The sequence below is a fragment of the Hippocampus comes genome, unplaced genomic scaffold (genome assembly GCF_001891065.2).
Source record: "Hippocampus comes isolate QL1 unplaced genomic scaffold, H_comes_QL1_v1.1 scaffold267, whole genome shotgun sequence".
In the NCBI taxonomy this organism is placed as follows: Eukaryota; Metazoa; Chordata; class Actinopteri; order Syngnathiformes; family Syngnathidae; genus Hippocampus; species Hippocampus comes.
Window position 1 is genome coordinate 372521 of NW_017805049.1, and position 13873 is coordinate 386393.

General features: G+C 44.0%; 1 protein-coding gene across 1 annotated transcript; it reads right to left on the reverse strand.

The window, feature by feature from the left end:
• Positions 1 to 3994: 3994 nt before the first annotated feature.
• bsk146 (brain specific kinase 146) lies at positions 3995 to 12683 on the reverse strand. The gene is made up of 4 exons (XM_019864475.1): positions 12456 to 12683; positions 7346 to 7822; positions 5617 to 5808; positions 3995 to 5535 (listed from the first exon to the last, which is right to left on the reverse strand). The coding sequence occupies exons 2-4, from the start codon at positions 7718 to 7720 to the stop codon at positions 4810 to 4812; spliced, it is 1293 nt and encodes a 430-aa protein (XP_019720034.1). The 5' UTR covers positions 7721 to 7822; positions 12456 to 12683; the 3' UTR covers positions 3995 to 4809.
• Positions 12684 to 13873: the final 1190 nt, after the last annotated feature.

A 13873-nucleotide genomic window follows, 5' to 3' on the forward strand; every position in this document is an offset into this window, starting at 1 on the left:
TTTGTATTGTACTGTACAATACAGTTTTTAATAATGCGTGATTGTTATGGAATATTTGTCATGTTGTGTGTTTATCTCAGGGCTGAATTGACATTTTTTAGGGGTTCATGGAAAGGAATTACGAAAGGCTTCAATTTCCTGTCCAGACATTCCAACACCTCCTTATATCTGTAATTGTTTGCGTTGAACAATGGACTGCGTGTTGTGCCATTTAAATTTTTTTCCATTGTCATTTTTTTTAAACATCCCTGCTCTCCTCTTGTAGCATTGGAGGCCATTTGGGTGTCCAAAAAATAAATATTTTGTTGAACATTGAAGAGATTGTGTGTCTGCGCGTACATGCGTGTCTGTTGGTTTGCAATTCTGGAATGTAAATGCGATTTGCATGCACTTAACACCAGATGTGAAAGAGAGGAAAATTATACCAAGTCATTTATCAGCGTTTATGATTGCAAAAATAAATTTCATTCTCCTCTGCATGAACTTTATCAGTCAACTTGCAGTGGTAGTTTTTATTCTGCAAATTTTGAGATAAAACAGGTCCCCAACTTTGTCCAATGTAGGGATCATGTTAGGCCAATAGGGGGCACAAATGAGTAAATGTGAACATGTACAGTGACCGACAAGAGCGGACGCGTTACAAGCGTCCGAACGCTGCAAACAAAAACAAAACACTGAAATGCAGAAAGGAAAACACAAACGCAAAAAAAATGCTGTAATTACAGCAACAAAATGGAAGCGTACGTTATAAACCGCAAAACAAATGCAAAAATGGGGGCGGGGGGTGGGGGACGCTGCTGAAACCAAAACAACTCAAAAATGTCGGCAAGGAAAAAATGCCGAAGTTCACACCACTAAACGGAAGTTTGCCAGACCACTAGGGGGCACTGCAGGACCACTGAAGAATAAATGGTTCCGACGAAAAGAAAAAGGTAAGTTAATTGAATAACTTAACCATACTTGGCAGACTACAGACAGTAAGGTAAGCCATAATGTCCATCCTCACAAGGGTCGCCGGGGAGAGCGGGGTGACCCGATTTTTGCCCCCAAAAAACGAACATGTATAGTAAGGCGTTTTTAACCGAAAAAAACGACCATGTACAGCAAGGCGTTTTTAGCCCCCCCAAAAACGACCATGTATATTAAGGTGTTTTTAGCCCCCAGAAAACGACCACGTATAGTAAGGTGTTTTTAACCAAAAAAAAACCCGACCATGTATTGTAAAGCGTTTTTATTAAGGTGTTTTTAGCTCCCAGAAAACGACCGCGTATAGTAAGGTGTTTTTAACCGAAAAAAAAAAACCCGACCATGTATTGTAAAGCGTTTTTTGCCGATAAAAAACGACCATGTATAGAAAGGCGTTTTTCGCCGCCACCCCCCCCCCCCCAAAAAAAAAAACAACCATGTATTTCAGAGGGCCTTTTTGTTTACCTTTAGCCTTATTCCTACACTGCTGTGCAAACTCGTTCATTGTACGCCATTGCAACCTCGAATGCCATCACCATTGTAAACCAAGGACCCTCTGTATAATCTTTTCCCAGAACGAGAAGAGAGTCATGTATCAATTAATAATGTGTCATGGTCTTTGTTCTGTAAAGATGCAAGTGACATTTGTTGAGTATGTTCATAGCCGATGATTGGTGGTGAACTGTTGTTGAATGTGTTGGTCAGCCAAGCAGGGTAAATAAAAGAATAGATTCAGAAAAATCCAAATGAATTCATCGCATTTTGGAAAAGAATGTTCCATTTTAACCCTTTTATTTACCCTGCAACCTGATAACATGATAAACTGTCCACTGTCGTAACCGCTGACCCTGAAAGGGTTCTTCAAGCAACAGGCCCTTCAGAAGCCCACCAAAAATAAAAACAGAAAACAGATGATGAGAATTTCTCAATTTTATTGACTAAATCCGATTTGACAGGAAGACAGCTGTATTGCAGAGACAGAACCAAGTAAGAGTGCTTCTGGCCATCTACTCACAAAAGTCACAAAAATGATAATGCTGGGAAATGTTTCGCTGGACACGGACACTGACACTCAACTACTACGCGTGATGCGAATGGTGGGATGATGAAAACGGGAGGAGGATCAGGGGCAAACTGTTTGGATCGTTTTTGTTTTTTTTACAGTTTGGTGTAAACCATCTCTCCTCCTGCCTCTAAGCTTAAATGCGTTGGAGGCGTTGAAAGAAACAAAAAAAAAAATCAAAATCAGCTACTCTATTGTATCCATCCACATAAGTTCCAAAATGGTTATTACTGTATTCATTTTTCTGCGAATGATAATGAATTTGGATTAAGATTGCCATTGAAGTAACCATTAACACCCGTTATTTCCAACCGGTATACCGGTTCTAATTTCACTTCATTGGTCAGAAATGTTTATTTACTGCAAAAAATATAGATGTCTCGGCTGTCTATGCCAGTGACATCAAGAATGAATATTTAATTTTCTGAACGGTAAGTGTATTCCTCTCCAAAGGGAAAAATGCTTGGGTGTCAGAAGACTTCAATCAAGCGTCACCAAGTGGAGGCCTCTCTACTTATGCCTACTTTTGAAATTATTGGAATGAATGCCCCAACGGCAGCCCGGTGGTCCGGTGGTTGGCGCGTTGACCTCACAGTGCAGAGGTTCAATTCCAGTCTCCTTGTGTGGAGTTTGCATGTTCTCCCCGGGACTACGTGGGTTTTCTCCGGGTACTCCAGTTTCCTCCCACATTCCAAAAACATGCATGGCAGGCTGATTGAACACTCTAAATTGTCCTTCGGTGTGAATGGGAGCGTGGCTAGTTGTTCGTCTGTGTGTGCCCTGCGATTGGCTGGCAACCGGTTCAGGGTGTCCCCCGCCTACTGCCCGAAGACAGCTGGGATAGGTTCCAGCACCCCTCCATGCGACCCTTGTGAGAATAAAGCGGATCGGAAAATGGATGGATGGACGATTGCCACAGTAAAAAAAAAAAAAAAAAAAAGATCTATAAAACCCAAATTATTGGGATAATTGTTAAATATTTTTGGAGGTTGAAGTGGGCATGAGTAGAGATGTCCACATAAATGTTGGTGGTGACTGGTCATAGTTTTTTAACATTAAGTGACGCTATAGTGAGCTTATATGAGGAGAAAAAAGGCTTCCTGTCAATAAAATCCAAAATATTGGGGCAATTTCATATTTTCAGAAGTTGAAGTGGGCACCACTGATTTACACCTCACTGAGCTCGCTCGGATTTTTTGCGTTGTCCAGGATTACATCGTCGTATTTATTTGACGTCACTGTCAGAACTCAAAACGTGAGGCTTGCTACGAATTCTTAGCGAACGGTGCTGGTTCAGATGATGAGGTAATGCTCTTCTTCATGCGGCCATGTGAGCGAGCGTTCAAGTTCCGCAGCGGCAGTAAACAACGTAGCAGCTGCATGATAGGGAAAACAGCGCGTCCTCAGTGTCCCTCCTTTTGTCCTTTTGTACGGCGTCCGATGAGGTCAGAGATTGTCACAAGACGGACGTTTTTTTCTTTTTTTTGTTTTTTTTCTTTTTGCATACTCGCTAGTTGATCTGGGAGCAGCTGGGATGATGACGGTGACGATAATCCAAGCGGGTCGTAAAATACACCGTGTTGCTAGCGTCTACTCATCTTGTTTTTTTTTTACGATTAGCTTTTAGGACACAACGTTTCATGCAGATCTATGGGGAAAGACAAAAGGCTCACTCCAAATGCAGGATCCAGTGTTCTTTTTTTTTTTTTTCAAAATGGTTCAGTTTGATAAAGGAATTTTTTTTGCGAACAACTTCCATGCCACCGTGTTATCTAAAAGTGACCAATTAGAAGCTCCGAAAGTCATTGATATTCCCGACCCTTGTGAGCGCTATGTAGTCATGCTTTGCTTTTTTTTTTTCTTCTTTTTTTTCCAGTTCCTTAAAGTGGTGATATGAATACAAGACACGAATACAAAAACACTTAAACACGTTGAATAGAAACTATATTGAGATTTTTTTTGGGGGTTGTTTTTTTTTTTTTTTTGTTTTGTTTTTTTTTTTGCTTTAGCCCTAAAACGTCAAGAGATCATATGACAGTCCCTCTTGGACGTAATGCAAGAATTGTGCTACGTCAAAAATTCCACATGACATTTTTTTGGATGTGTGTAAAGTTGCTGAGCTACTCATGCATTATATATTGGAATTTTTTTTGTCTAGTTTTGTTTTCGTTTTTTTTGTGGGGCGCAGAGTTGAAAAGAATTAATGATGTATATTTTATGTCACACAAGAGTGAGTAAAAAAAATGTGTGAAGTAGATATGTTAAAAGCGCAGAGTTCTAAACCATCATCCGACAGCCAATGAGCAGTTGAATTTTAGCCCGAATCTTGTGACTAAAAATCACCTCCTCAATGCGTTACAAAAAAAGGATCCAGTTAATGAAACACACTTGATGTATTTAAAAAGCACTTCGTCTTTCAAGTTTGTCTTGTTTCGTTCGTCAAACGTACAACACATTTCAAGCTTTCTGGGGGGGCGCCAAGTCAAGCCCCCAAAGAAGTCATGTTCCCTCCTGACTGTTTTTTTTTTGTTTGTTTGTTTTTAGGGTTTTTTTTTTTTGCTTTTTTTCGGAAATATTGCTTTAGGAACGACATTTTGGTCTTCTGTTATACTTTTCAGGTTTGCACAGTTCGTCTGCCCTGTGCTTCCACAACAACAAGGACGGTGTTCAGTGTCTCGTTCTCCGTGCATGCACATTGACTGTGTACATGGGGTGGATGAGTGGTAGAAGAGCACACCGGTGAGACGGGATTCACGTCGAAAAAAATGTCGACGGGGTGCTCAGACGCATATCTCGATGGGCGTGGCCACGAGCATCCGGCCTCCCGGGGAGCTGTTTTCCCGCGGCATCCGTTCGTAGCTGTTGGTGGAGGACACCGAGCTGTTGGTGGACACGGATACGAAATGGTGGCCGCCGCCCAGTTCCATCGTGGCGCCCTTGGCCGCACCGCCGCCGCCGCGCTCAGCGGCTACGGGTGACACCGGCGAGAGGGGGGAGAGTGGAGACAGAGTCTGCTGCTTCATCCGTTCCACTAGGAGTTCCTCGTCTTCCTCCCCGGATGAAGATGAGGACATATTGTCGTTGGCCTCGCCTCGCACATTACTGCCGCCGCCGACCCTTTCCCCGGGGCCGCTCCCACCGTTGCCGTTGTTGTTGTTGTTCTCGCCGTCCAGCATCCACGAATGGCTGAAGTATCCGAATACCTCTTTGACGGAGCAGCGTCGCTCCTGCTCCACCGAGAGCAAGCGGCGGAACATGCGCAGGGCCTGCTCAGTGAAGCGTCTCCACTGGGACGGCACCGTGTTGGTCCTCCTCCTCTGCCAGCGGATGAACTCCTGGTAGAAAGAGTCGGAGGCCAGCGCCTTCTCCCAGGGGAAGTTGCCAGTCAGCATGCAGAAGAGAAGCACGCCGAAGGCCCACACGTCAGTGCTGTAGTCCACGCAGAAACCCTCGTGGCGGGACACATCGCACAACTCGGGGGCCGTGTACGGGATGGTGCCGCTGACCTGAAGACACACGGGGGCAAAATTTAGTAATTTTCAACCAGCAAAAGTGCATCTTGACCGGAGGACCTTGGTATCACTCACTCGTTTCACGGGCGAGCCGGCGCGACGGGTCATGCCGAAATCGGACAGCTTGACTTTGCGGCACTCCCGGTCAAAAATGAGAATGTTTTCGGGCTTGATGTCCCTGTGGACCAGCTTCTTACAGTGCAGGTAGTCCAAAGCAATGGCTACTTGGTGGACGCAGCGCTTTGCCACTGCTTCGGGGAGACCGACCTAAGAGTGGAAAGGGGGGGGGGATTATTGAGGGGCACATACAAGACTGGGCCACACAAAATCATCTTGTCTCGAAAGTCAAGCGGCCACGGATGAAAAACCACGCCGCTCCTCCTGAATCTAAGACTTGAATGGAACCTCCTCTCCAGCGCCCTTGAATAGAGGATCCTTTCGTTGGAACACACCACCACCACTTTTTCCAGTATTTGAACTCATCATTAGGTTCTTTTGAGTCGTTGGAACACACCACCACCACTTTCCAGTATTTGAACTCATCATTGGGTTCTTTTGAGCCGTGCTTTGTCTAGTCCACAGGTGTCAAACTCAAGGCCCGGGGGCCAGATCTGGCCCGCGGCATCATTTTATGTGGCCCGCGAAAGCAAATCAAACATGGCAACCTCCATGATGCTTGCTAAAATCTCCACCAAAATTTAAAATTCTCAGATGTAATAAAAAAGAGACATAGTGTCAGCGTTTTCTTGTTACTAAACCCCTCATTACAGTAACTTAAACAATAATTTATAAAGCATTATTTCCTCTTTTTTTTTTTTTTTTGATATGGTTTCAGTCATAATGGCCCTCCAAGGGAAACGGTAACTAAAATGTGGCCCACGACAAAAATGAGTTTGACACCCCTGGTCGAGTCCCTCAAGGGGCTCTGCTTAGATATTAACCGTAGTTTGCTCTATATTCCCCCGAAACAAAACAAACATGAAAAAAAAAACATGGACAGAACAACAGCAAATGTGTCCAGCCTGGTCCAACAAGCGCTAATGTCAATCGTATTTGCTAGCTTTTTACTTACGAGCCTGTGTACAATGTGTAACCATGTTCCATGCTTTAAAAGCCATTTGCAACATTGTTACTGTAAATCAATGTGTGGGTTTCCACAAGTTAAACTAGCAACATAACAGCAGCCATATTTGTTTTTCCCTGATACTGAAATGAGACAGATGTACTTAAACTAGCACTGTGCAATTACCTAATGGATTCTTGTAATTTGTTGCTAGTTTGTCTTTTTTTAAATCATTTTTTTTCAAGTGGTTCCCACAATTTAAAGCCACTGACATGCACTTCTTCCACTCAGAGCAGGGTTGCTCGTTTGGCAATGTCGTCGTTGCTCATGCTATCACCGTTCACTTTTCGCGGCTTCGCTGCATCACAGCTAAAGCTAAAGTACAATGCGGCGAATGCGAAGCACAACTAGTAACAATTTTTTGGGGGGTGAATTTAAGATAGTTTGTCACTGCTTGTTCAATCACTTTATTGAACCAACGGTAGCAAAACGTAGTGAACGTGAGCAGCGTTCTTGCTAGCTTTCCTCAACACGCATCGCGGCTACGTTTCACCAGTTGACAGCCCATCAACTCGACATTCTCATTCGTTGACTTCCATGATAAGATGAAATGAGGATGACGACCCCAAGTGAACAAATTTAAAGCATTTTTTCCCCCCCGCAACCCTCCGAGCAATCTTTCGGGTGTCGAGTAATTAGCGTCACGTGTTCATGGTGATTCGAAACAACATGACGGAGTACCTGCGGAGGAATGATGTCAAAGAGATCCCCCGCGAGCGCGTACTCCTGCGCGAAAACGTAGTACTCGTCCGTCTCGAAGGCGATGCCAAACATGTTGATGATGAACGGGCAGGGAGACAAGTAGAGCGAGATGCTATACTCCCGCAGGAACGACTTCAGCTTGGTGGTCTTCTTCTTCAAGAACTTCAGCGCCATTTTGGTACCTCTGATCTTGTGGATGACGAGGTCCACCTTGCCGTAGGTGCCCTTGCCCAGCTCTCTCATGACTTCGTAATACTTATTGACTTCCAACTTCTCCAGGTTCTGGGCTGCAATCAGCTGCAGCTCATCCAGGATGTCCATGTTTGTTTGCGACGTCAGCGAAGAGGAGCTCATGCCGAAGGACTTGAGGGGTCCGGGAGGACGCAGCGAGAGGACGGGAGTGAGGGATGGATGCCGAGGCGGGTTTGGAGTGGCGGCAGCTGACAGTTGACGTTACTGGAAAAACAGAAGCATGTTTGCGGTAAGATTGTGAAGTGAATGTCTCGCATGAGAATTTTTTTGTGGCTATGCACAAATAATTTGACATTCATCAATGAGAGCCGACGACTCGTTATTCGAAAAACGATCACGTTGGGGCACTCGTGTCAGTCAGGGTACCACGGGAGATGACGAAGTGCATTTACATGGAGTGTATTTTTAGTTCAAGGCTTTGAGCTGGGCCGCCATTTTGAATGACAGCTAACCCGTGTTTCAAACATCTGTTATCGAATCTGGAATGCAACCCATAAATAGTCTACCTTTAAAATATCTGTAGACAAAATGATCAAAGTTATTTTTGCTTTATAGCAAGCAAAAGTAACTTTGAAACTTGGTGAAAAAAAAAAACCTCGGGACTTTTTAGATGGGAACAGTTTTATCTTAACACCCGTCTCGTTTTGTCAGGAAGTCACGGTAAATAACTACCACTGTCGAAGTTGGAAATAAATAAATTGTTGCATCTCTATTGTATATTTTAATGTTTGCCATCTTGAAAATAACAGTTGGTTTAACTTTTCAACTTGCGCGAATGTCAAGGATGATCCAAGGTTGCCTGTACAGTTAACAAAGATTTTAGACGGCAGCGGTTTATGTATATTTCTATTTTTACCATGAGATGTGATATTCGGGGGGGGAAAACAATATTTTGTCATCCGTGAACATCAATTGTGTTTAATAACTCGGCTTGGAGATTGATGCTTGGCGAATGGCAAAAGAATCTTGCAAATACCATCCCCTGCGGCACGATTGTCATTTAAAACAGACAGTAATTAGCTGAAGTGAAGACTGAAAATGCCACTTGGCCAGGGGCGACACTCCACTTCACACACACAGACACACACACACACACACATTAAAAGCTGCGCCGCAGTGTGATTTTAATTGATCGCTCGATGCCTTCATCTGGTTGTTCCCAAATCTGACAAATCCAGATGCACATCCAATACGTGCATGCGAGTGGACGAAATGCCGGAAAAAATGCGCGCGCACCCGCGCGGAACATTTATTGCGTCCCCCCCGAAGCACCAGAGAACAGCTTCTCACTCTAAACAGGCACTCAATATTCATACTGCCGGGCCCGTGATTCATCAGCGCGCCATCCCCTGCCGTGCGAGTGCACAAATTCGACTTCCGACTGCTCTCCTCATCCCTTCCGGTCATACGCGCTAACGCTGGCCGAGCAGCTGCAAATCTCACAGTGAACGGGGGCAACTTTGTGAAAGAGCACGCCGGCGTAAGTACCTTGTCATCACCTTCCAAAAGGCCGCTGTGTTCTACTGTGAGGGGGAGGGGGGGGTTCCCTTTTTTTTTTGTTGTTTTTTTGTTTTTTTTTTGTACACAGGAAGAGCGCATGACACAGCAGGTACTGAGAATGACTCAGTTTGGGTGATAAATGGCATGAAGAATCTCCCGCTCCCCTTCCCCTCCAAAATAAAAGTGTCTATGAAAGGTGCACGTCCACAGGAGGGAAGGCAGGGAGTTGTTAAAAAGAGAAGAGGCCATTTGTTTCTGTCCGGGATGAGGAGTGCTTGCCGAAGCATTGCAGGAAGCATGCTGCTGCGCCATGTTTGGCCGGGTGTGTGCTCGTGTGTGTGTGTGTGTGTGTGTGTGTGTGTGTGTGTGTGTGTGTGTGTGGTGACATTGAGGTGAAATGAATCACGTTCACAATGTCCTCAAAAAAATCATACAAAAAAAAAAAAAAGACATGAAGGTGTCAGTTAAAGGGGCCGAGGGAACAACATTTTTGTGTATCCCTTAAAGCAGAGGTCTCAAACTCAGTTCCTGGAGGGCCGATGTCCTGCATGTTTTCCAAGTCTCCCTATTGCAACACACCTGATTCAAATGTACAGTTTCTGATCAGTTCGTTTATTTCTATCTGGCAACCACTTTGGCAACTCGGGTTGTAATGTACTAAGAGCCCAGTATATTATATTCCGATAAAATAACACTCAGTGGCCTCAGCTAGCTAAACCCTTGGACCGAGACCCCTTATGCAACTAGAGCCATTCAGACAACTATATTCATTTAGCCAGGTCCCCCACCCACGTTCAATCCTCTAACATTTAGAGCAATGCCATCTTCAGTCTCCTAAAGCCTTTTTCCATTGTACTGACCTTTGAGAGTTCCGCACTACACACACACACACACACACACACACACACACGCAGCACTATGTTGCGCACAACTAAATACTGGATCGTTCGTGTGATTGTTCATCTTGACCGTATGCGGCATGACAATAATTCAGATTTATTCATCAATTCAGGTTAACTACCCAAAAGCCCAAAAAAAAAAAAAAAAAATGACCAAGCAATGGCTCGGGACTTGAAGAACTTGTGATTTTGGACATTCGAGAGTTGGGCTGAACCACGAACGGAATTCAAATCAACAACAGTTTAATAGAATACAATTTTCAAATTTCAAAGGCTGCTATTTTGAAAAACGACACAAACAAAGCTAACTAAAGCATGATGAGATGAGTTTTTATCGATGATAGATTAAATTACAACTGTATGCGCGTTGAACATATTTCACATTGGAGAGAGATAAACAGTGCCCTCTAGCGAATCTCATAGGAGACTACACCCATAATTTAGTTTAGTTTTTTTTTTTAAATGAATATTGATTCATTTTATTATGATGATGATTGTTATTTTTTTAAATACACGAAAAGAAATGTATAGATGAATAGGGCTGGGTTTTAAACAATTGATTAATCGGATCAAATCAATTTCCCTTTTCATCGCCTGATTTCATATCAATTCACGAAACCATAAATAAATCAGCGAATCATCAATCAAATCGAATTCAACCCTTGTGAATCGATTTTGGAAATATGCATCGATACTTAGCCCGAGAAACGGAACAAACTGCTTCCTGCATGTACCAAAATGTCATCGATGTTGCGAAAGGTTGTCAGCCCCACTCACCATAGAGGATATACACACACACACACACACACACACACACTCTCTCACACACACAAACAAACAAAACGATACCTTCACAACTGATATATCCACATGAGTACATCACGATGACATCTGTCTGTATTTAGGGAAGAGTACCAACAAAAGTGAGTGGGTGCCAGCCTTCCTGCCCGCTGGCATCATCTTACTTTGTGTGTTTGTGTCCCACTGTGTGAGCTGTGACTCATCACGCTGAAGTCAATCTACTTTTTTAATATCCACCAAGTGCCGCACTTTAAGCCCACTTTGATTAGTTGAATGTGTCTCAGACACACACACACACACAAACACACACGCACACACACACACACACACACACACACACACACACACACACACACACACGTGATCTCCCCCAATCAATGCGTGCATACATTAAAGCATGTACAGGGCTCAGACGGCAAAAATTTATTTCAATTCACTTGTGCATGTTTGACGTTTTCTGTGTGCTTTTACGGTTAAAACAAGACTCGACAACATAAAAAACTATTTTGTTTGAATAGATTGCTCTGTGATTTTATGATTTTTAAAAAATACATTGAACATCATAAAATACTATGAGCAGGGCTGCAGAAATCTGAGAATATTGATGTGTTGAGAGTCTGAAATTTGACAATTTCAGATTTTTAAAAAATGGCTCCAAACGATTAAACGTTGATGGAAATATTTGTCAATTAATAACAAGGATAATTGATTAGCTGTTGATTAATCATTTTATTGTTGAACCTCTGCCAGTGAGTATTGTCATTTTATCTCTCTACATGTGTTGCTCCACCACTTGTGTTAATAAATATGGTAAGACTAAAATTGTAATGGTTTGAACAATTAAAAGTTCAACATTCAGCAATGATTAACTGACTTTCAAAATAGTAGTTAATTCATTTCATAATCAATAAATCATTGTCTTCCCTGAAATTTTATAAAAAGAACTGGAAGTATCGGTACTCAGTATCGGTATGTACTCAAAGAGTGACTACTCATATTGATATTGGTCTCTTGGTATCGGTAGTATCGAACATCTGTATCATTATCAAAAAAGTTGTTGAATAATTGATTGATGCATTGCTACTGGGTGATTATTATTTTATCTTTCCACATGTGTTGCTCCACCATTTGTGTTAAAAATGAAGAGGCTGAAAGCAGAGGATTTTATGTCATACTTTGGGTCAATATATCAATATAAGTGTCAGTTAACTTGATAATCAATTACTTGTCGATTATTCAATTCAAGTGCATCTCTCGCCTGGATGTTGTTTTCAATGTTTTAAAAAAAATGCTCTGTTCTCTTGTTCCATCAGCATTCAGTCACAATGCTCCCCACCTGCAGTGTGTCCTCAGACTGCACTGACTCAGAGGAAACAGAGCTGAATGACACACTGGCAAACGCACACATACACACAATGCTGCAGACACCTGGCTACCCCCACATTCAGGAGGATGGAGTGCTCGATATCAATGACAAAAGAGGACAATATCTTTTGTGCATTGATGTCTGTTTGTGGAGAAGCCGTTGATGCTCGGATTCAAGGAAACACACCCTAATACACGAACGAGAATTTTTCATGTAAACAGTCCGCTGCAACCTTATTGAGGATGTCAGCGAACATAAAATAAATGCTTACCATTGAAGAGATGCTCATAACGGGGCTGTGGAGTCCGCCCTGGCTGTCCGTCCAAGCGATGTTAAACAAACCGGACGGCGGAGAGCACGCATATTAGAACCAGGTGAGGCGATGAAAAGGGCGAGTCCGCGCGGATGTCGCCGTCCACCGGGCAGCTGGGACCGTGCGCATCCACGACAGCCTCCTCCACCGGCTTCCTGTGGCGTCCTATTGTCTCCGCATCGCTCCGTCCTCCAGGAGGGGATGAGAATGGAGGGCGGTGGGAGGGCGGGCAGGAGGAAAGGCGAGCCACCGGATTGGAGGAATTAGGGACGAAGCCCCGCCCTCTCACCTGAAGACTGGCGAATGGCAGCGAGGCACCACCGGGAGTCGCGGCTGCTCGCTGTCTCCGTACAGAATAACGCTGCCATCATGCTATAAATCTTTCTTTTATTGTCAGAGCATGTGTGCGAAGCTATGGATCATTCAGCACCAGAATGTTAACGCTGTTCGACCTGTCGTGTCAATGTTTTTTTTCTTCAAAATCAGACAGCATTTTAAGTACCCAGTAAATCAAGGCCCAGTACGCCGATCGCGAGCGGCAGGTAGCTAGCGGACAAATCATTGCTAGGGGTGTCGAGTAGTGATGTGTCGGTCGCGAACGAGCCGGTACAAAGAGCCGGCTCTTTGAAGAGCCGTCACCCTCCCTCGAGAGCCGGCTCTGTCATTTTTCTTCTCTCTCTCTCTCTCTCTCTCTCGCTCCCTTCCACTCTATGTCGCTCTCTCTTTTTCACGTGTCTGAAGCGAGGTTTGGCAGTGGCTCAGCTGCCGTACTCAGAAAGGTAGACCAGAAGAGAAAGGGGAGGGGCGAGGGGCTTGGTAGGGACTGCAACGAGTGCACGCTGAGCACATGCTTCGTCGCGTCTGCGCAGCCACAGACAGACTAAGGAATTGACTGTCCCAGTTCCAACTCGTCCAGAGGATCATAAACACAACGACAAAGACGAACATGGTGAGACAAGCACCTGATAAAGGTACCCAGAGAGTTGTATTTTTTCGGTGGGACTGTACTTGTAAAGTTGAGAGCCACTTCAGTCGAAGGTTTTCTTTGTCATTCCTATTGGTCACCAGTAGACGGCGCCCTTACGTTTCGTAAAGACCTTGTCAACACCGTCGACGACGGGCGCGAGCCTCTAACGAGTTTGCGGTCGAATTTTACAATGATTCTTACTGCTGTTAGCTGACATTGGAAAGCGAAATCGGGTTTATTGTTTCCCGTTGCCAATGGCGGGCCCTCTGCTGGAGTTTGAGACCGAAATGTTTCTGACATTTTGATCGATAGATATACAGTGAATACTCTGAGGGGGAAAAGTTATCGGGACCCTCAGAAAGTCATCCGATGTTTCCTGACGAGACTTGCGTCTCAACTATTCCAGCGG

Bases quoted from the DNA above. Each gene is read 5' to 3' on its own strand.
- bsk146 (XM_019864475.1), bottom strand. From the start codon at position 7,720: ATGAGCTCCTCTTCGCTGACGTCGCAAACAAACATGGACATCCTGGAT. The intron at 5,809-7,345 runs GTACTCCGTCAT...TTCCACTCTTAG, and splicing joins TTGACATCATTCCTCCGCAG to GTCGGTCTCCCCGAAGCAGT. The intron at 5,536-5,616 runs GTGAGTGATACC...GTGTGTCTTCAG, and splicing joins CCGGCTCGCCCGTGAAACGA to GTCAGCGGCACCATCCCGTA.